The sequence below is a fragment of the Phalacrocorax aristotelis genome, chromosome 4 (genome assembly GCF_949628215.1).
Source record: "Phalacrocorax aristotelis chromosome 4, bGulAri2.1, whole genome shotgun sequence".
Lineage (NCBI taxonomy): Eukaryota > Metazoa > Chordata > Aves > Suliformes > Phalacrocoracidae > Phalacrocorax > Phalacrocorax aristotelis.
The window spans coordinates 63,934,352-63,957,183 of record NC_134279.1 but is presented as its reverse complement, the minus strand read 5'-3'; the positions used below and the strand labels follow the sequence as shown (position 1 = coordinate 63,957,183).

The 22,832-nt window shown below is 38.5% G+C and overlaps 1 protein-coding gene across 3 annotated transcripts in view; it reads right to left on the bottom strand.

Annotated features, from left to right (window-relative positions):
- Positions 1 to 20,888, bottom strand: part of SEPSECS (Sep (O-phosphoserine) tRNA:Sec (selenocysteine) tRNA synthase) — a 40,148-nt gene extending 19,260 nt beyond the window's left edge. For 2 of the 3 annotated variants that reach the window (XM_075091745.1, XM_075091743.1), the window contains exons 1-8: positions 20,588 to 20,839; positions 19,182 to 19,363; positions 16,816 to 16,934; positions 16,568 to 16,726; positions 13,851 to 14,004; positions 9,715 to 9,817; positions 7,336 to 7,465; positions 7,126 to 7,217 (exon numbers count right to left, since the gene is read on the bottom strand). In XM_075091745.1, the coding sequence (XP_074947846.1) occupies positions 7,126 to 7,217; positions 7,336 to 7,465; positions 9,715 to 9,817; positions 13,851 to 14,004; positions 16,568 to 16,726; positions 16,816 to 16,934; positions 19,182 to 19,363; positions 20,588 to 20,701 (1,053 nt within the window). In that variant the 5' untranslated portion in view covers positions 20,702 to 20,839. Of the gene's footprint in view, positions 1 to 7,125; positions 7,218 to 7,335; positions 7,466 to 9,714; positions 9,818 to 13,850; positions 14,005 to 16,567; positions 16,727 to 16,815; positions 16,935 to 19,181; positions 19,364 to 20,587 lie in introns of all 3 variants that reach the window. The other variant, XM_075091744.1, reaches the window with a different exon arrangement.
- Between the last annotated feature and the right edge of the window lie 1,944 nt (positions 20,889 to 22,832).

Sequence of the window (22,832 nt, the reverse complement as noted above, 5' to 3'; positions counted from 1 at the left end):
AGCTCTCTATCTGGTCTAATATATGTGCTTGTGATGCCAGTCCTCCTGTGACCCTGAAACCTAGGGAGGTAAAATCTTGACAAAAACCCCACTGCACAGCAGGTCTTACCCCACCCCACTCCTGCAAGAGCTTCCCCCTGCCCTAGCACCCTGAGCCACAGACTGTTACCATCACAGATGGCTACGTTATGGCAAATTGCTCCTTACTTTGTTTTCTCTCATATTAATACATTCCAGACTAAAAGTAGTACATTTTGTTACCATGTGTCACACAATCACAGTTATCACTAGTGCATACACTTCTTTTTCTGTATGAGAATGGCAATACAGTCTCTTAAGGAGAAGGCTATGAGCATACATTTGAATGCATTCTGTTTCACACAGAATACTCAGCTCTGTTGTGTAGCCAGTCCTCTTCCTGGGACCCACCCCTCCTGTTCAAGCCTACTAAAAGAATGGAGATATCGGAATTTCTGCTATCACTTAATTACATTGCACCTTTATTGTGAAAGTGTCATAAAACTGAGATTTGTAAGTGTTTTGGCTCAGATACAAGTCACACTGCACATAAAAGGCTGCATCCCTTACTTCATCCCTATTTTATTTCCTCCCTGCTCCCCAGTAGTAATCTATGATAATTGCTCATGGTCTTCCTCAGTTTAATATCTTCCTCTTCACACATCAGCTCAAAACGCTTATGGACAGAGTAAGAATAAACATCATTCTTATTGTATCCCTTGGCTTCTTTTTCATCCTTTTTAATGCTTAGTCTCTCATAAAAACTAGCAAAAAGATACAGATACTGGGTAGTCTTTTTAAAAGATACTAAACACCAGATTCTTCCTCTTTCTGGCCATAAAGACTGTGCTGCTTGTGCTGCTCATCTGCTTCAATGTGACTGCCTGTTTAAGCATCCTCATCAATTTCTGGATCTGACAAGTGATTTTTCATTTTTTTTAAATAGAGTCGCCTCTTCTGTTTGTAGACCAGTATCCTGTTCTGACCTGTGCACTCTGACAGATACAAATTATAGCTCGTGATCAAAATTATGTTTCTGAGCAGAATCTCCCAAAGGTCTTATGAAACCAAATGAGCTTTGTGGTAGCTAAGTTCGAAAAACGTTACAGTTGCTTTTCTTGAGCCACTGCAGTGAACCCAGTCTCACTTCATGAGTGACCAAATGAACACAGGTCCTGACCTTTTTCTTCCTAAAACCACAGAATGAATTCAGCCGGAGAGGAAAAAGTACCATGTTACTGTCTGAATGAATTAGGCTACTGATTCAACTGTCAACAAGAACATAAAGCTTCTGTAATACTTAGGAAAACAACAAAAATTTTGGGAGGGATCTATGGTTAATTATCAGAACTTGAAATTTGTGAAGTCATTCTTATTTTTCAGAGGCATTTGTAAACTGAGTGATTTTATGGTTTCAATTCAGAGCGTATTTACAGTTCACTCACAGAACTTGAAAAACATTTATGTTTCAAAAGTTCAGACACTTCTGCCTTCCTTCTGGTCCCTCACTGAATATAAACACATTACTCATTTGTTACGTGCTTTCCACAACAAGCATCACCAATGTGTTAGCCATTTTATTCATACTTTTTGGGAATCCAAATCATAAATTAGTTTGGGCTCCATCTGCTGGCTATTTACTTCTACAACTGAAGCAAAGTAATATGGAAATATACATAAATTGCATCTACTATGAAGATACTATTGGTGAAATTGGCACTGAGAAAAACCTGTACTCGAACAGGAACAAATACACAAGTAATAAATTTTTGTGTGCTGTACCTAGGGAATTCTCTGTTGCATCTCTTCAAGTATTTTGTTACTGGAAGGACTGCAAGTTGGTATAACCAGTTACCCACTGTATAAATGTATTAAATTAAATTAACTTTAAATACCTAGGTTACTAGATGAGCCTTTACATACATAGGAATTTGTTAAAACAAGGGAAAATTGAAAGATAGCAAAAAAAATAATCCAAGTATGTATTTTCATCAGTTTGAAGCTACCTGCGCACAAATTCAAAACTTCTCATTTTTATGAATTACACTATTTTGCATCTTTCTATTGGAAGCCCTCTAGATATTTTATAGTTTCAGAAGTTATGCAGTTTGTTGCAAAATAGATTAACGGCCTTCACCCAAAAAGGAAAAAAAGCAATATTTTTGTGAGGTCAAATCTATAACCGACCTCTATTATAAAAATATTTCTGTTATGTGGAAAATTTATAAGCACCCTAAGCAATTATATATAAATGAGCTCTTACATAATTGATTTTCTGTGATAGGCACTCAAGTTTTCTCCAGTGAGGCCAACTATTATGCTAAAGTTGCACTGAACAACCCAAGCACTAAAAGTCAGTTAAGTTTCATTATTTAGTTCAGCCTTTGCCCTTAGAAACTGATCCGAAACCTCACCAGGTGAATTCACTAGTGAAATGAATGCTAAACTATGTGAAAACGTCTTGCACTTCTTCTGGTCTTTCTAGACTTAAAATTATAAAATACCTTAAAAAATACAAAGAACAAGTCAACAATCGTGTATGCATCAAATGTGCCAAATGGCTCAATTATTTGGACAAAATAGCCTACTTCCACAAATATATACAAAAATATTTTCAAGAACTTTTGTAACAATTATTAAAGATATTTGACTCATACTGTATTTACATTATAAAACTATTTTTAATAGAACCTACAACTAATGTGGGTGAGTCTTCATTTGTTGCTCCATTGTGATAGGCACTGTTCTTCCAAATGAAAATAACTACAGGGAAACAAGTAAGGAAAAATAACTCCAGAGACAAAGCAGAAGACGGGGGTACTAAATATGCCATTAGTCCCATATCAGGTGACAGAGAGACAACTGATGAAGGCCAAAAAACTTTTTGCATGTGGTTAAAACTATCCTAGCTGGTTCTAACCGCTCAGCTTGCTTACGCTCCAAGTCTGTAACACTCTGCCTTTCACCCTCATCTGAAAAGATGAGTTGTCCTCAGAGAACAGCCACAGCTGTTTATGGTGCTGAAGACAACACTGCAGAAGAGTAATTTTACAGCCTCTTTGCACTAGATACCGACTGCCAACCTGCATATGCTGTACCTGATACTGATCTGGTCCCACCTTAAATTACTTAGCAGCAGCAGCTGTTTATAATGCAACCATCGTAGCCTCTCTTCTGCTTTGTGTATTAGGCTGAGCAGCTGCACTGGACCTGTGACCGGATCAGACCACTTGGCACACCACTTCATACAGCCAAAAAGAGGCTGCAGTGCTGAGCGTGGAGACCCATTAGAGCATGCCCCAGAGAGCCCCAGCAGACGGCGGCTTACTTTCTAGAAATGCAGTCAAACACATGACAGAAACTGCACGTGAACGTGTGTGATACCTACATATACTACATACCCTCATGTATAGATTCTCTTGCATTGCAAGATCGACAATTTTATTCTGGATCTATAATATACTGGAAAGTTTTAAAACTATGAAATTAGTTACAGAACTTTTAAATCTTTATAGCATATAAAGGAAGTCTAACAGAAACTGCCCAGTAAGTCTTGCCAACCTGATACGGTAACGCTAATGCTGACAATTACCACACTCTTTTTTTTAAAAGGTCTTTCATAACAACACTGATCAAGTTTTCTCTTCAGCACTTGCAAGACCTTGAGGTCAGGCTCCTTGTGGGCCATACCTCCTGAATATATGCTTAGGCCTCTTTGAAGCTTCCGTTCATACTTGGCACTTGTTGAACGACACAACACCATTTAAGATAGTGATCACATTCCGTTAAACTATCTTGCCTCCAGCCAGTCTAAAATTTGAGTATGATTCCACACATTTCACCCAAGAAAAATCCTGCAATATTCCCACACATTTGACAAACTACAGTGTAGCAAACTGACTAGACAAAAAAAGAGAGTAACAAATGTCTGTCATCCCGTAAGAATATTTGATTTTTTTACATTTTTAATACCCAGCATTAAATGGCTTTTCCCTTATTCTTAAATTTGATCATAAGTACAGCAATATAAACTCACACTAAACTGTACAAATAATTTATTCCTATCAGAATAATTACATCAATGATAAACCATGAAATGTAAACCCAGTATTTTACTGAATTGTAAAACCCAAACATTTTCTTCCCACTTGGTGTGATTTTAAATAGATACATACTCCATAAGGACATAAAAATGATTCCAGTTAATAACTCGTAGAAAGTATACAGTCAGATGGATACAGATATAAAAAGCTCCACCACATCCCAAGTAACACAGAAATACATTTAAGAAAATCAGAATTATCTTGATCATTAGATTATTAAGGAAATCTAATGAGGAAATCCATAACTGCTGAAAACAAAATGAAGCCATCACCTCTTCAATAATACCAGTATAATAATTAGTTAAATGCATTAAATGGACCACATTGGAAAACAGTTAACAGGTATTAACTGCAGGGTCCTTGCTCTCCATCAGTTCTGAGGTGACAATCGAAGCCTACTGTTTATGCTATAATGCAATGTAACCACTATATTTGCTACATGGGGCCTGGTTCAGACACACAAACACCTACATGAAAACAGAGTTTTAAGACCCCGCAGTGCAGAATATGGGACACAACATGATGTCTGCTGAGGAAATCAAAGGAGTCACTACCTTTACATAATATTATGAGTTCTGTAAAAGCAACGATATTAACAAATTTGACCGTGGATCAGCTGTCATTATCTGCATTACAAAAGGACCTACAATCCCCTACTGATATCAGAAAACCACTGTTCTAAACACCACATAAACATATAAAAAGGAATACTGGAAATTTAGAACAAGTGAGAAGACACTACTCTTGGTGGTCTTCCATCCTTTCTCTGGAAACATCAAGGCTAAATATGACTGTGGAAAACATCCCTTACTAAGCTTTCATTATGGTCACCTTTATTCATTCACTTACAGCATGTGTGTGTACCTCCCTTGCTCTTCTGTCCTCAGATACATTGCACCATTTTACTCCTTCATATCATAACATATAGTCTCATACTCTTAGATAATTGAGCACTCCAGAACTGCCAGCTTGTCAGAAAAATCCCACTCCATGTACATGCTCCTCTCCCTCATATAATCTCTTCCCTTCTTGTATTAGATAGTTCATCCACGTGAAAGAAAAAACTGGGCATACGATTTCTTCCCTTGGTTGTGTGAGATTAATATCTTCTCCGTAATATTCTATTCTTTCTGGCCTGAGCTCAAATAACCTGAAGTAACACCCATGTGAATAAGGATAAGGTAAAAAGAGAAAGAAATTAAAAAAACCCAACCTGAAGTTTTTTATAGCTGACTTTTTGTGTGAGTAGGTGTAGCTGCACCAATATAAAAAGGAGTGCTCAATGTCAAGCTATAAATAGCTCCTGCTGGGAGCCTAATAGCTCTGCCTCTGCCTTCATAGAGCACAGGCAATAAAATATCACTATTACATTTTTACAGTTCAGGAACAAACAGTTTTAGGCAAAAAAAAGGTTTCTATTTCTATGGAAAATCCAATAAAAGAAACATATTTATGCCATATATGAGGCTATGATTATAGAGTATACTCACATTTGAAATTAAAAGGCCTGAAGTTGTAAAGATGTAATGCTTTATTAACTTTAGAATTCTACTTCCAAGAAAATGACATGATTAAAAATATACAGCTATTCATTAAGACATTTTATTTACAAAAGAATTATTATTTATGACTTGGAGAATATTTATACTGCTCATTATGCATCTGCTACCAGTGTAAATCTAACATCAAAATCAGCTTTGCAGAAGACACAATAAATTCACCTGAGATTCTTTTGGACATGAGAGTGAAGTGGGAAAAAATACAATTTGCTTTTAACAAGGACACAAACCATATGTGGCAATATATACAACAGTCCATAATAAAATGTTGGTGGGGTGTGTTTTGTGTTTTTCTGTTATTTTGGTTTTTGCTGTTTGGTTTTTTTTTTAAAATAATACCACAGTATTGCAATAGTGGCAAAAGCAGTAACTGCTTTCAGCCATATTTTCACTTTAGTTGCACAGATCACTTCTTAGTTGTTGTAAGGCCACTAAGCTAGTTTGGTTTTCTGTAGTCTAGCTATTCCTATGGGATCTCAATTCCAGTACAGAATTCTGGATGCCTCTACCAGCAGCTAGAAACAAGTCACAGCATCCAGCACTATTCCCCTGCCAGGTAATCAGAGGCAACAGCAAGGTGCCAGCAGCAAACAACTGGAATGTAGTTTCTAAATAAAATAATGGAACATATCATGCATGATTTAAAGCTATGAACTTAACAGTACTTAATTCACAGCATTTCCTTACCTAAAACCCTCCACAAAAAGAATGCTCTGTGTTAATATATTAAGATAGCAAAATCAGGCCTGTATTATGTCCAGAATTAAGGACAACTCAAGATGTACAGGTCCAACTTTAGACTACTTGAATGTTTGTGCAATGCAGTTATACCCAATATAAAACATACAGTCTGTGAGAGGCAGAGAAGAAACCTAGCTCTGTATCTAGATAAATACCTTAAATGACAGTATTTTTCTCTTTTTGTGGCCATACACAGTATTTATAACCTAACCAGAAACCGTGTGTGATTCTCCAGAGAATGTGGTACACAAACATGTAATTAAACACTATGATAGCACAAAGGCACAATAAGGCCACATGAAGAACAGAAGAGCCTCCTGGGTTACATCTGAGTGTCCAATCTCATGCTTTAGTCCTGGAAGCAGTATGACCATGATAACACAGCAGAGTTCTCAGATTAGGCTTCTGGGGGCAAAATTCTACTGTATTAGTCACACTTCAGAACAAATATGAATACTGTACGAGATAGTACAAGACCTCACTTAGCTTTCTGGCTTGGAAACCAACATGGAAGTCATGCTTACTCGTGAGCACCATTCGGCTGAGAAGTAATTATATCACACTGCCTATCAGATTCAGAGCTGTGAGCTCAGAAGAAATTGAACGGCTTTCTAGACAAACTGGATTTACTAAACAAAGCAGTTTTGCAACAAGACTTTGTTAACAGTTGACTTCAAGAAAGTGCTGCTTGCTAAAAAGCTTACCTTTCTATCCTTCAGTAACTGTCTGTAGCCACTGGCACCTAGAGACAGAAGTGTAATGAGGACATCTAAGGAAGGAGATGCAGATGCTCTTCCTGAAAAAAACAATATACAGATTCAATTGGCAAAAATACATTTTATATGAAAGAAAGCTGATAATCAAGTTTTCTACAGTTATTTCATATGGATGAAATCAGTCCATGAACTAGTTACCTGGATACATTTTGCTGATCTCCTGAATGAAGGACTCATTGAAGCCAGCAATGATAGCACCACCTACTGGAACCATAAAATTTTTGTCCAAGCTCTGAACAAAAGCATCTATTCTGCCTACTCGAGCACCCTTTATCAAAAAGAAACAACAAAAAAAATTCACAGCATGCATTAGGAAAAAGGAAACACATGATAGCATCATAATCACACAGCAACATAATGGAAATAAATATAATTCAGGAAACTCAGATGTTGTATTTGCGATGAAAAATTAAAAATCATAGTATTACCTTTTCTTAGCATTGCTCAGTTATTACCTTTGTCTGTTTACATAGTACCTTACAAATTCCTCTTTTGTTATGATTTAAAACACTGATTTTAGTTCCTGCAGGTCTAAATGTAGCTTATTTTCAAAAACAACTAAAAAGAAAACCCTTGGAATTTAATGGGAATTGATACAGTTAAAATTGTACACCCCAAAACATTTCACAGATTCTCACAGTAAAGGGCTACAGGTTAATGCTTCATTAGAAAAGAAGATTATTTTTCTTGATACATGTATAAATTTGCATTAAAACAAGGGCTGTGACAGCACTCCTCCTTATAAGGCTGCTTGCAAAATCAAGATCCAGATAAATTCCTACAGCAGATTTCTCCACTTCCTGGAAACAAAACAACCCTACGCCTAGCCACTCAGATATTCTTAAAAGGGAAAAAAATGTAGATTCTGCAGTACATCTTCGAGTAATATGCTACTGTGAACTGTACAATTAAAAAGTATGCAGCATAACAGAACCTGAAAACTATATTAAGGAACATATTAAGTATATTCAAATACATAAATACTAAAGTACTACATATTAACACCAAAAAATAGAAACAGTGTTAATGGCCGTGGCAAAAAGAGTAAAAAAAAAGCAGCTCCAACTAAACCACAGTTATTATCTCTATGTTTTAATAGCTTAGTGCATGGGAGGTGGGAAGAAGCACTCCAAATGTGTCAGCTTTTTGATGGGAAGATGAATGCCAGCAGCCATCATTTGATTTAACTGACAGGAGACCACCAGAGGTAAAGCATGACAAATGAAATGGTCTCAAAAGCTCTTTCCTGTGACAGTCTTGCAAGTTCTGTTCACACTGTGCTCAGCATGTACATACTTTTAACCATTCATTAGTAACTACTTCCTCATAGACAGTACATTTTCTACTGCAGGAAATAGATTTTTCTAAATAAATGTAAAACAAATCAGAGCTCAAATGTATACATTTGCGTAATCAAAGAACAAAAAAAAACCCAAACAACCTATCAAGAAGCCATGAAAAAACTACAGAACCTACACAGTAACAGTTCTATTTGTTGCTTTGTAGTCTGAAAAGATTATCATTAGATTCATTTCACTCAGTAAAACTCAGCAATTCCACAGCCCCCTTCATGTCAGAATTTCACTGAATTTGTGCAAGTCAAATACAATAACATGTACCAAGTACATTACAAATAAAGCAGACGCCATTTTCTATTTCACATATCATGTCAAGTTTTGTCAAATTCCTTCAGTCTCTCAAGATTTAGAAATTCCAACATGACATTCCTGTCATAATTATACATCAGTTGGTCTGTGCCCAATTAATAACATAATGACTTCTTAATTAGGAAAAAAAAAAGCACCAGCATATTTTAAATTCATAATAGTTTGTGATCCCCTGGATCCTGTTAAAAAATATATCCCCCCTATTCTTTTGATACGGGCAACAGAGATAAAAGAGTAATATTGAAGAAATGGTGCATGTACATTGCAATGAGCAGAAATGCAAGAATTCTGAGCTGATCTTAGATGTTAAGCAACCTCCTTTTCAGACTGAACAGGAACAGAAATCAAACTTTTTTGAACACAACACTGAACTTAACCCAGTTTCCTCAGCTGTCCTCTGTGACAAGAAAGCTTTAACAGTGGCACCGTGGATGAAGTGTTGCTGTAGCATTTTGTACCTTCAATTGAAAATCCGTAACTCACATTCTGTTGAAGGCCTAATCCCTATTCAAGCATGATCCATTATTTTATTTTTAGTTAATAAGTTTATGAAATATTTTAAGAAAGTTTATTAAGGACATTTTTCCATTATGAGAGACACTTGAACATGAACAAAACCTAAATCAATTTGGTTTTAATACCTAAAAAGCACATAATAGAAATAACAAATATTAATTTTTAAGCTTGGTTTCCCTCTGCTCCACGTTCTCAGAAAACTGTTCAAATACCATACATGCATGGGATTAGTCTCAAAGCTGTGAAGCATCCAATAAAATTTGCTAGCGTTGTCTACAATCAGAGATTTAGTTATACTTGTTAAAAAAAATTATCTGAAATACACAGCTCCTACCTGCTGGATAAGATGCATACATTTTGAAGACTGAACTCCATATGCATTGTTGACGATATGGGGAATGTCATAATTAGCACAAATCACAGCCAGTTCCTCCAATCTATGAGCAAAAAATTGTAATTTAGAGAAGCATTGATACCTGTAACTCATGTTACAAATCAGACCATTAAAAGACTGAAAGGTCTACAAGGAAGTCAGAATGAGATAAGAAACTTTTTTGATTAGCATCTCAAGGTAGCACTTGACACCTTAAGCTATAGAGGTTGAGAAGAAAATTCTGTTAGCTTTTACATATACTACAACTTGTTGACCTGTGCTGAAATTTTTCACGCTTCACCGAAAGTTTTGTCTGGAACACAGTAAATAGATGCCAAATCATTCTGCTTCAGACATAAGCATTTTTTTATACTACTTTAACAATAACTAACAGAGCTTCAGCTACCCACACTTCTTTCCCTTTTCTTCTAACATTCAGCCTGAAAATGGCCTAACAGAAGTTCCGAGATGTGTCTTGGGAATCAAAAGCATTATATAACACTAAGTCTTTGCATGCTTCTCTTTATTTCAAAGAGCTAGTATTTCAACCCTTTGGCTGAAACCTCCCTTGCATGTTTCAGATAAACTGATTAACAGAAAAGATATTCTTCAAATGAATGGAGAGCTCTAAAATGTCTAATGTGGAAATCAACAAATTAAAACTTTGTTCAACTGTTTACTCAGAAATAAAGACAACTCTTTTGCCTTCAGAAATCTCTGAAATCACAGTGAGCTCAGACTGGATTGATTTCTCCGTAATATTAGGGTTTATGTGGGTGCACAGGTCATTTTGGGTAAAGGCCTTCAGCATTTTAAACATACATGTACTTAGTTCCCTTTTTGAAGCACTCCAGTCATGCTCTGTTCTTTAAAAAAAGCTCTTGATCTCCCCCAAACTTGTGAATGTTTTAGAAATAAAATCTATTTGAAAAAACAAGGTAATATATAATAATTTAAAGTGATGATAAAGGGAATATTATTTTTAAAAAATCAGGATACTCTAATCCTTCAATGCATTTTTACTCTATCTCCTTCTGTACAGCCTCTCACTGTAATTTATTGACATTCATATAAAATGTGACAGAGTATGAAAACGTTTTCCAAGAGGTGACATTCCTTTGCATTCTATTTTCATTACATTGCCCAGTGTTGTTTTGTAATGCAAAATTCAGCTGCAAACCTCAGATTAAATTTTCTAAACCTCAATCCTTAGCAAAACATCATCATCACCATATTATCCCTAAAAAAATCACAAGTATGTAATGATTAGGAAACACCAGTAATATGATGTAAGTATTGATCTTCTCCAGCCAAGATATTCAGCAGGAGCGGCATGCCCGATAATTTTTCACATTTATCAACATCCTGAATCCTGAACTATGTAACAGTCACAGGAAACATAACACTACACAGGGCAAAGTTTTTGCCTTCTGATCTGCTGATCTTAATCAGACTCATTCCTCACCTTCCACAGAGACTCAAAGGAAAACAGTTCCCCCCTTACAGGTTTCTTTTCAAGTGCAGGTAGAGGATTTCACCAAACTGGAAACGTGGAGGGTGTACTGCTACGTGTGTTTGCCTTTCTCACCTCCTGAGACTTAAAAGAGCAATAAGCTAGCTTCCACAAGTACTCAAAACAGAAAAGCCTCTTTACTTTTCACAAAAATATTCTATTGAACAATTAGATCTATATTACAATACAGGATGAGAGTGCTACAGTTTGAAAAGAATCTGTGATTATGCAAGGGAAGCAAACAATTACGCACACCACTTGTCTGCTTCCAAGGCTTAAAACGCACCATTAAAAGTGCTGCTAATCACATCAGAAAAATAAAGCATTAATATAAGAGTTGGCTACTACTCAGGTTCTTAAAAATCACAAATAGGACTTACAGAAATATCTTCCAATTTATTCTTTCTCTCCTGTTTGTGAAAGCTCATAAAAAGAAAGCTTTGCTCTTTCTTCTAATATTAATGAAAGTAACAAGATACAGAGTTCTGCTAAGTACATAAACAGAAAAAGACACATTTAGTCCTTCAGTTCTCTATTAAATACAGTAGTTTTAGAGACAACTCACAGCAACAGCAGGTAGGAGACTGTCTGAGAACTTATGTCTCCCTGAGGAAGGGGGTTTATACACGAGTGAATTATTCCCATAAAGTCAAATAACACTTCACAGGAAAGCTACAGCTATACAAGCATAAAACTCTTACCCTGATCTTTTAACAACCCTAAGCCACTTAGAATTTGAAAACACCACCACCACAACTAATCAAAGCCTTACAAATGGAAAATATTTAGAAATAGATATTTAAAGTGGTGCACTCTAGAAATGCTGTATGGGATTCTCCTTCCTGTAGGAAGATGAATGTTATGGCCTTCAGTAGTTGACAGTATCCTTTAAATAGGAAGTGTGTTCAAATCCTCCTATATCTGTGGTATATCATAACACAGTGCCACTACCCAATAATTCATCTCTTCGTTGCAGAGGACAAAACAATTGCATGTCAAAAAGAGGAGGCAGATAAGGAAAAGATTCATTTACCCAAGCTATAAAACAGACCATTCAATTTTGATAGCTGTGATTTAGGTTAGCCAATAAATCTGCTAGTCAACTTCAAACAATGTTCATAGTATTCTGACAGAATTATAAGGTTTTAACTTCCCTCTAGCAACCGGGTTAACTTATGATAAATACTGGGTTTTTTTAAAGGTAGGAAAATAGAGCAAAACATCTTTACATGCCATGTTTCAGAGTCAGTAATGTTTCTTTCCCACACTTGCAAATATTGAACTAAATTTTCCAAATAAGGTAACTGACATTAATGCAAATTTACAGCATATACTGTAGAGGACCTCTAAACATAAGTCTTTTCAGTTTTGTGATAAATTAAACACAATTAAAGTGGAAAAACTGAGACACTATATTTAAAACCATGTAAAAAAAAGACATCTTACTAATATCTCATACTTCAGTTTACTACATAAAAGCCCATCAAAAGATACCTGTTCAATTGTAAAACCTAAGGAATTTGCTTCTTGATACTTATTTTCGTAAGCAAATAGAGAAAGTAGGTTTTGCAAGTAACTACAGTGCTCATTTTGGACAAATGACTAAATATACCAAGTACTTCAGCCACCTCTACACCAACATGCCATATTCAGAATGAGTAGTTTTTCAAATATTTCATAACCAAGCTACACATTGAAATAATGTCTCAGATACTCTATTTCCCATCCATAACCATAACGTTAATCTCAGCTTCAGCTGGTGCTTGAATGACATCTTCGTAGCAACTACGGAAGTTATGTATACACACACATAATATTAGGAACGAATGCAATGTATTTTAAGCTTCTTTTAATGGTGATTTAACAGCTGGAAATTACAAGAAGTAGCACCATGCAATCAGGCAGCAAGTGTTCAAGATAAGTTACAATAGGGTAAATCATATGTTATACTCATACAGCACATCTGCCCTAGATACTTCCAAGACTTTCCTTGTATCGGTATATCTTAATTAGCCCTATAAACATCAGTATAATACAGGAAAGAGTAGCTCAAGCAAAGATTTTAAATTTAGCTGAAGCTTTTTTTAAAAAAAAAGAACACTGTATTAATAGCCTAGGAAAATTCATCACTGGCTACAGAAGGCGGCTAGCAAAGGTAACAGTAATATTAAAATGTGTCATTAGCTATGGAACTACATTACCTGGACCATGTTTCTATGAAAGTCTACTTTTAATGCTTCCGTGAAATTGTAAGAAAACCACTGCCAAAATGACATTAATTTAATCACAAGAGATCATCATTAACCTCAGTTATATGACAGAAGGAAGACCTTCTGCACTATTCTCACCTTTTCAATATACTTTTCTGAAAGTGGAACATTGCCTCCACCTGTTATTTTCCTTAGCAAGGGGATTAGGGCATCTTTACTAACTGTTGGCAGTAATTAAGCAGCTTTAGGAAGATGGACATTCAAAACACGGAGGTTTTATTTGGGGTTTTTTTTGTTTTGTTTTGGAGGGTTTTTTTTGTTGTGGTTTTGGTTTTTTTTAACAGTAACAAATGGCACTTACAAAGACTACTTACCTATCGGGTACCCTTGGAGCAAAGCAAGATGTTGTAGAATGCACACAAAGAATATTTTCAGCACCAAGAGCCTTGATTTTAGCCTCCACTGCTTCGATGTCTGTCCGTAGCTCATCGCCTTCTAATACATTTTCTATCACCACGGGCTCAAAACCTGACGAAAAAAATCAAGACCTGAATGTGTATCATCAAATCTCGGACTAATTGTAGGGTTTTAGTTCCAGTGTGAATTAGAAAAATCTTCTTGCTTCTGTTGTTTTAACAGATTCTTTCAGACTTGGATTAATAATAGGTAAACAAACTTTTATTGTACAATGCCCGTATTGCTAAAAATGACAATAATATTCTTGTTAAATACTGGACTGCAGACAAAACCTTACTTTACATTCTTTGCATGCAACAGCAACAGGTTAGAAGATTGTTTTAAAAACAGATTAACCTCTTCCCTCCCAAATAAAAAGAAAGTGTTTGAGTGGCATTCTTGTAAAGCACTAGTGTACTAAAACAGCCTCTGTAAAAAAGGATGCCATTAGATGTACCAATGCAATAATGATCATTATGAATTGGCTTTCATGATAAGCCTCTGCCTTATTTGATTTACACACTTCCAAATTACTTCTTAAAAGATAAAAATGTCCACATTTGACCTCATTTTGTAAGTGAACTTTGTCATATAAAATCCAAGCTATTTCTCAAGTCTTCTACTTTTTTAAGTTTCCAGTTTGTTTTTGTTTAAGATGTACAAAAAGCTGAACCTCGTAAGGTTGTTTCTCAAGGACATGTATGGGACACATCTGAAAAAAGGAAGTTATCCCCTTCTAAATGTTGGAATGTTTCCAGTTTTGGAATGGGCTGGTCAAGAGGGATGTTAAAAATACAGAGAGGGTCCATCAGAGGGCTACCAAGATGAGTGTGGTATAATGCATACAGCTTAGAAAGAAAGGCTGTTAAGAGCTACACTTTTCAAGCCCGAAGAGGCTAAGGAGAATATCTAATACCAGGCCCCAACCATCTGAAAGGGCATTCCAAAGACAAGACAGCCAGACTCTCCTTGGTAGGATATAATAAGAGGCAACAGCAACAAATTTTGCTTTGAGAGGTTCAGAATAAACAGCAAGAAAATTTTCTTTTCATTCAGAGGATAGCACAGCACTGGAACTGCTATCCAGAGAGGTTGTGGAATCTCAAAGATTTTCAAGATTCAGCTAGACAAAGGCATGGCTGCCTAACCTAGCACTTAAAAATAAAGAAGGAAGCCTGTCATGGTAATTGCTCAAATTTCTGGCTAATAAATAAATCAATAAACCAGAAAGGCTTTGTTTACACAATAGAACACCAGAAACCATATACTCCCTTCCCCAAACAGGTGTGGCATGGCAGCAACATCATACTAGCTCAAGCAACTATAACTTTCTTAAAAAACAGAGATGTTCAGGTCTCTGAATGAAAGTAAAGGAGAAGGGGGGTGGGGGCAGGGGAAGGGAAAGAGTGATTTCCAAAGCAGCGTAACATGGCAGCAGCTATGTGAATTCTCCCTTCAAGGCTCAACACCATGCCTTAACACTGACATGTAAGGCTCAAACCCTACAGAAGAATTTGGACTAGAAGGATTTATTGAGTGTTAGCCCTAGTCTGGTTTTCAGCTAGTGATCTTGAAGACAGAGATTGCATTTAATAGATAGTTGTTAGATATCTGATACCTGCTTCTCTCTTTGTAGTTGATAATTCTTTTAATTGATTTTGTGATAGCTGTCTTAACTATTAAAAAAATTAAAGATCAATTACATTTCCTCACAACCTTCTCCATTATAAATGTAATTTCCTTAGCCTGATGTTCTAAATTGAGCATAATATTTCAAAAACACTCCCATTTTTCTTGTATGCATGTTCTGTTTGTTCTGATCTGATTCCTTTTAAACACCTGGACATCTTACCTGGACAGAACCCAGTCCCTGCTTCCCATTGTTTAATCATTTTTATCTAGTGATTCTTTTATGCAAAAAATAAATGTGTCCTAGGAACTAGGACCAGAATCTATGCCACGACCTGCAGGTATGTGCACTGAGCTAGAAAATTATAGTCTCCCTTACTTGCCCTTTCCTTGATCCCATGCATCAGTCTGAAGGAGGGGGCAGCTTCAGTGCAGGGATAGACTTTTACCCTTCACTTACAGACTGGAAAACAAGGAACTCCATCTGAGAGAAATTAAGGTTTGAACTAAGAAAGGCACCAAACTCATTTCCTCAGTAAGCTGAGTGACACTGCAAAATTAAAAACAAATAGGGCAGCTAAGACTTCCTACGTTCTAAAAGAAAAGAATGTGCAAATCCGACGGCTTGTCACCTTCTGATCACAATTCCTAAAACACTTATGCTTCTTCCATAAATCTAAGAGAGGTTTGAACCACGAGCCTTGGTTTTACATAATTCTCAGGACAGCAAATTAGTCATCTAACTCAGAGAGTGAACTGTAAGTTCCTCAGTATTGTGTTCTCTATAGACTACTTTATATACCTCTGTACCTCAGCATATACCTATATTTTACAAGGCATTAGGAAGACAACTCGTGTGTGTGGTTGCATGTTACAAATCAGGAGTGTACTTAGAATCACTATGCATTAGGCCTTTTCTGGATCTTATTGCAAGCATATGAATTGCTACATGAGGTTTTATGTCTGTTAGAAAAACACACTGCGTCATCAGTCAGCTCCTTCTTACCTGCAGTTATCATTGATTTAAAGCAAGATTTCTGGTCTATACGTGGCCAGATAATGTATTTTGCCTTTGGTCTCTTGTGCCGCAATGTTAAAAAACACAGAGTTAGACTCATGCCAGTTGCCATAGGAACCACAAAGCAATTGGTCACTGTCCGGACACCTGCACACATAAAACAGAAGACAGAAATTAACATGAAGAACCCACCACATGGCCCCACAAATAAAAGATATTTTCAGATTTACACCTACCAGCCAGCTTTATAATATCCAGAACTACTGAATTAGTAAGTTTGTTCAAAAGGCTAGACCCAGCAGCTTTAGGCTGGACTGCAGAAATATCACCTGACCTTCCAATTCCATGGATCAACCTAAACAAAAAAGGTTGAAAACATACATCAAGTTTTTTCATGTCCCAAAGCAATAATTCGTGCTGACTGAAGAGAATTCAACTTGATAAACAATTGTGGAAAATGCTGTATCCAATGCAACATCAATATCTGCCATAGTGAGCTCCATTACAACGAACTATATATAGTCATATGAAACCGTAATTTTTTTTTTAACAGTAGATTAACAATGTTACAGTAGGCAAGTAAAAACTTTGAAAAGACCCACAGTCGCAACACATTTAGCATCTGGCAGGCTTCCTTTTAAGCGCACCTCAGCAATTCTTGATATCTGTTGAATTAGCATTATAAATGCTGACGTGTTCAGACACACAACTTCAAGGAAGACAAAAATCAGTTGCCTATAGTGTCGTCTACCATAAGCATAGCGGTATTACACAGATACTCCCCGGTCAAAGGCTTCATTCCCACAGGGCAAAGAAATAATATACACTGCGACAAAACATCCTGAAGACAGTTAGGTTAATGTATCACTTTGCCCATCTTTTTCTACATTGTCATTTCATCTTCCTCATTCTACTACACAATATTATGTATCATGCAATACCATCTCTCTCCGCATTCTGTTTATAAATTATGCTTATAAACTGCATTTATAAACACCAGATATTATTTAGCACCTTTCAGGAGTGGAAGATCCTGAAACTGTGTATAAAATATAAGCTTACAGAACCAACTTTACCCATGGCTGAAATGTAGCAGCTGCTCAAGCAAGCTAAACAATACACATCTATTTATGGCTTTAATTCTGTTTTTGTCTTGGGAATAGAGTAAAATGCAGTCTGATGAGCACATGGAATTCAGAACCTCTTGGAGCATAGTTTTACAGCTTACATTTTTTTCCCCATTTCAAGCTATTGCTTGATAATTAATTAAAATTTGCACGTAATCGTCACTCCATCAAAAATATTTTTTTCCCTTGTTCCTGCTGCTATGCTCTTAACAGCTTTCTCATACCACCTCTTTTTCCTCTTCTGTACATACACACTCCTTCTTAAGGAGCAATCCTCCCTACGAATCTATTAAGGTGAAAGGAAAGGCAGCTTGAGAACCCTTTCCTGCTACGTCCACCACCCTCAAAGTTACCTGTAAAACTTATTGCAGAAATAAGTGGAGTGGAGGACGCCTCCAGGCCTTTCCTTGCTATTGCTGATGCCCACAGGTGAAGGCGAGATGCCAGGTGAGAGAAGTGCTGAATGCCAGCCCAGGCTCCCTGAGGCCAGAAGTTTGGCATGCTTTCTCCAGCACTGTCAGAAAGCAATACTTCTGCGATAACTCTCCCCAGTGTGACCCTCTACCTCCCTCACCACACACGCCCTAGACTAGAGAGCAGTACAGAAAACAAAAAAGCCAAATTGATGTATTACTGGCTTTTTAAATTAAATTTTCATGGTACTGTAGGGTTTATGAAAGCCATTAAGCCTAAGTAATTCAACTTCCATATGGTAAAGCTTACTAAATTTCTGGTCTCTAATATGCTTTTGTTTCATCTTTCAAGGAGAAACATTCCAGGAAATTCCACTTCCTTTCATTCCTGTTAGATAAAACATCAGAGCAAGGTACTCAGCACAAAACTCTACACTGGAAAAAAAAGTATATCCCTAAAGAAATTAATGCAGAGCCTCTGAAATTATAGCATCCAATATACCTATCAAGTGTTAAAAGGGCTACAAGCTTTTAAAAGCTTTTTCTTGTCTTTAAAGATCTCCTTCTTATAAAACCCATTATAGATGTACTGGGTTTTCATGTGCATATGAACCAATCGCATTATAAAGATATTTTTGTATTTTGTAATATTCATTTAGGTCTTCACTAGGAATGTTTGATACTTTACAACTACAATATGCAGTAGTTTTTAATAATATAAAGCTAAAAAACCTGGACAGCATGAAAAAAAGGCAAGTAATGCATGGATTATTTTAAAACAGGAAGATCTCTGCTTTCCTTGCATGCAGCTAACTCAACATCTTAAGCTTCTACCCATTCAGCATACAGGTCATAACCCTAACAAAACATTTTTGTTTCATTCAAGACTTTCCAATGAGTTATTAATGAAAATTCAGTACAGAAAGCTGGATCAATTCAATACCCCACTACACTGTTTTTCTCAAATGCTATGAAGGTCTCAGATAACAAAACACAATGAAATATGCCACTTGAGAGCATTAATAATAAATACGAATAATTCAAGTTGCCAATAACCTGTACCTGTAATGCCTTCGGGCAACGAGTCCTGACGCCACTCTTCCTTCCCTCTCACCCACTCCGCAGTTGCCCAGAAAGTTATTGCTGTCCATTATAGCAAGTTCATGAAGAAACAGTTCAATGGTGCTTTCATCCCATCCATCCTCAGGACATTTTCCCTTAATAATATAAAGGTAACTATGAAGCTTGGAAATTAAAAGTGAACAAAACTTCATGCAACTTGATTGACTAATGCTACCCTTCTTTCCCATAATGAACAGCTGTATTTTCATTAAGCTGTTTTATATAATCTAACATTATGAACCCATATTCAGGGAAAAGTTAATGATTTTTCCATATATTAAGTGCAATTACATTAGCACATCACGATATTAAAATAGTCGGGATATTTTCCACTTTCAAGTGTTCTTTAAGGTATGCACAAAACCACTGCAGCACATACACGTTAATTACTCCCTAAAAGACTATAAATTATTTGATGTATACTCTAGACAGGAATCTACTGCTACAGGAATTCAACAGAGAAAACTGGATGAAAGGGAGATAATTGGGTATTATAGAAGCAAAAATATTAATTACGAGCAAAAGGGAAATACAGTCTCGCTTGTAACACATCCTCCAATCTGCATATTTTCTCATTATTAAAGGACTTACAGGATGTAACGCCTCAAAACCTGCAACCAGAGACACGCTCTTTCCGGTGCTCTTTGGTGCGTTAGGAGCTGCGCTCATCTTTGCAAACTGCAGAAGACACCCACAGAGGAAAGGTACCCAGTCCCCATAAAGCATTACTATTGCAGCTCAACAGTTCGGAGGCTTTTATTTTTTTTATCACATGCCCCAATAACAGTAAAATTAACTTAGTAAAACTAATTAATTTCTATAGTGCGCTATGAAAGTTTGAAACGTGGATGACGTGACTATGGATGTTCAAGACCTGAAACATTTGAGAATTCGTTGATGATGATCTCTGTGCATTGGAGACAAATAAATACATTGCTTTGGCACCCTACAAGCGTCATTTTTTACTTCATGTAGCAATATGGAAGTACCTTATTGCTCTTAAAAAATTCTTTAACCATTGGCTGGGCCCTTCTCCGCAAGTGCATAACTAAAGGCCACCTTTTTTTACTCCCACACGCGCCCCTTCATTTCGGGGCTCCGTAAGGCCTCCGCGGCACAGCCGTGGCCGAGCTCCGGGGCTGAGCTCCGGGGCTGAGCTCCGGGGCCGGGCCCCCGCCCGGGCCGTGTCACCGGCGCGGCGGGCTGAAGGCGGCCGCACAACCAGCGCGGGAGCAGCGGGGCCGGGGGAGGGCGGCCGGCCCCGGGCGGGACCCAGCTCGGAGCTGCTCCCCGCGCCGGGGCCGCCGTGCCCGGGGCGCCGGGCGGGGCGGGGCGGGCGCCGTTACCTGCTCCAGCAGGGCCCGCAGGCGCAGCTCGTGCGCGCGGCGGCCCTGCGCCCCCTGGCGCACGTAGGCGGCCGTCACCAGCCGCTCGCTGGAGCCGAAATTCTCTGCGTTCATGGCCGAGGAGCGGGCGGCGGCGGCGCGGCTGCCCCGTCCTTCGGCACTGACTCCAGGCGCCGCTCTCCCGCCGGCGCGGCGTGCGAAGCCGCCGAGCGGGACCCCGCGCTCCGGTTAGCTCCCGCCGGGGAGGCGGGGCCGCAGCGCGCATGCGCCGCTGAGGGGAGGCGGCGTCCCGCCCCGCCCCGCCGTGCCGAGGTCAGTCCCCGCTGGGGCCGCTGAGCGGCCTCGGCCGGTGGGCGGATTGCTGGGCCACCTCGCGGGACGTCCCTGCGGGGTAGGGCCGGGCGACGGGCTGCTTTCTCTCCCCGGTTTCCGCGCTCGCGGCGGGCCCTCCGCAGGCAGCGCGGGCTCCGGCGGCGCCCATCCGTGAGGGGGGAAAGCCTAGTAGAAACTGGAGTTCCTGTCTGTGAAGACCCCGTTCCTGGGTTGTTTTTTCGTCCGCCTCCCTCCCCGCCCCAGTTCAGCGTTAGGCCGTCGAGAGCAGCCCCGTAGTTGCCCCTAGGGCTCCCGTCAGGGTAGGTGCCTCTTGCCCCTCACGGCGTTCGTGTGAGCAAAGTAAGGGCAATCTACGGGCTTGGTGCAGCTGCGGCCCGGCCCGCCCGCCCGCCCCGCCCGCTCGCCCCGCCCGCTGGGGCAATACAAAAACCTGCGTTACAGGTAGACACGCTACTAGCAGAGGTTTAATTTGCTTTCTTTTCACGTTATTTGGGAAAGGACAGTTATGCCAGTAGGAAATCTGGGACGGGCTTTGCACCTTTACTTAGAAATGCTAGCGAAGGCTCAGCAAGTGGAAGCTGCTCAAGCCCAGCCGCCTCCCCTGGCCGTTGCGCTCCGGCAGCCAGGGGGGCTGGCAGATTGCTGCTCGCCTTCTGAAATAACCAGTGGCAAGCGTGCAAAAACTGAGGGGGTGTGTTAAGTACACAGTGTGTTTGTTCTGATGTTTAGTTTTAACTAGCCTGTACCTGGTCAATTGAATTTGTTTATGAAGTCTTATCTGATTCTTCTGTTTTACAGTTTTAAGCTCAGACGACGGCTCATTAGCACGTGAGAAGTACACGGTGACCGTCCTGCTCCTGTAGGTTTAATGAGCCTGGTTAGGATGTTTCAGGCGTTCCGACAGAGTAATCTTACACACCTGCTTGAACTGTTGGCTCGGACAATAATTAACACAGTTTCTTAGTCCTTTCGAACAGAAAAGAGCTTTGCAAGTTGGATTGTCCCGCTTCTCAGTCCCCGTGGTCATCCTGCGTGACTTCAGAAATGCTGAGCAGCTGTTGATCTTGTTTAAAGTATCACAAGAGGGCGCTCACCTAAAGCTATAAGTGCATGTATTCCCCGTTTTTTTAACCTGTTTTTCCCCAGTCCAATGTTTCGACATAGCGCCCAGATATATATCATAAACAGATGACAAAATATGCTCCGTGCATTATAAGTATAGCAACAAAAGTGCTAGCATGAGGAAAATTATCCAACTTATTTGCATGATTTAATTGTTCGTAATTCTAATCCAGGTGGCTAATTGAGAGTATTAGCTGTTCAGAATTAAAATTAATAGCTTGCTAATAACTGTGATAATGATGTGTATTTTCTTTAGTCATGAGTTGTCATAGTGTTTGAACTCTCCACTACTGGAGGTTGAGGCAATGTAAAGGCTTTGTTAGCTCAAGACTAGTGAGCAAGTTACAGAATTTTCACAGCAGTGGAAGATGAAAACTAAGAAGTTAACTGCATCTAGACATACATTAGCATGTGTAGATGAATCCCTAAACCAGAAGAAATAACTAATGAGTTATTTCCAGTTTAATTTATTCAAAAGAAAGAACTTTCAAACTTTTTACAAACCCGTGGATGAACCCTTTAACGGAATGTTACTGCTTACTCGTAACTAATGCAGCCAAGGGGAGACCCAGTCTTCCTTCATGGCCTGCTGAGCAAAATGTCAGACTTTTCCCATTTTAGCCTCATCTTTTAGTTTGCTGCACACAAGCATTAACATTGGTATAATTTGCTGTACAGAAAATTACACCCAGCTGCTGTAACCTTCATACACTTGTTTACCAGGCATAAAATGGCTATTAATCCAGAGTCACGGTTGACTGAATATGTTTGCTTTTAATAAAAAGGAGTG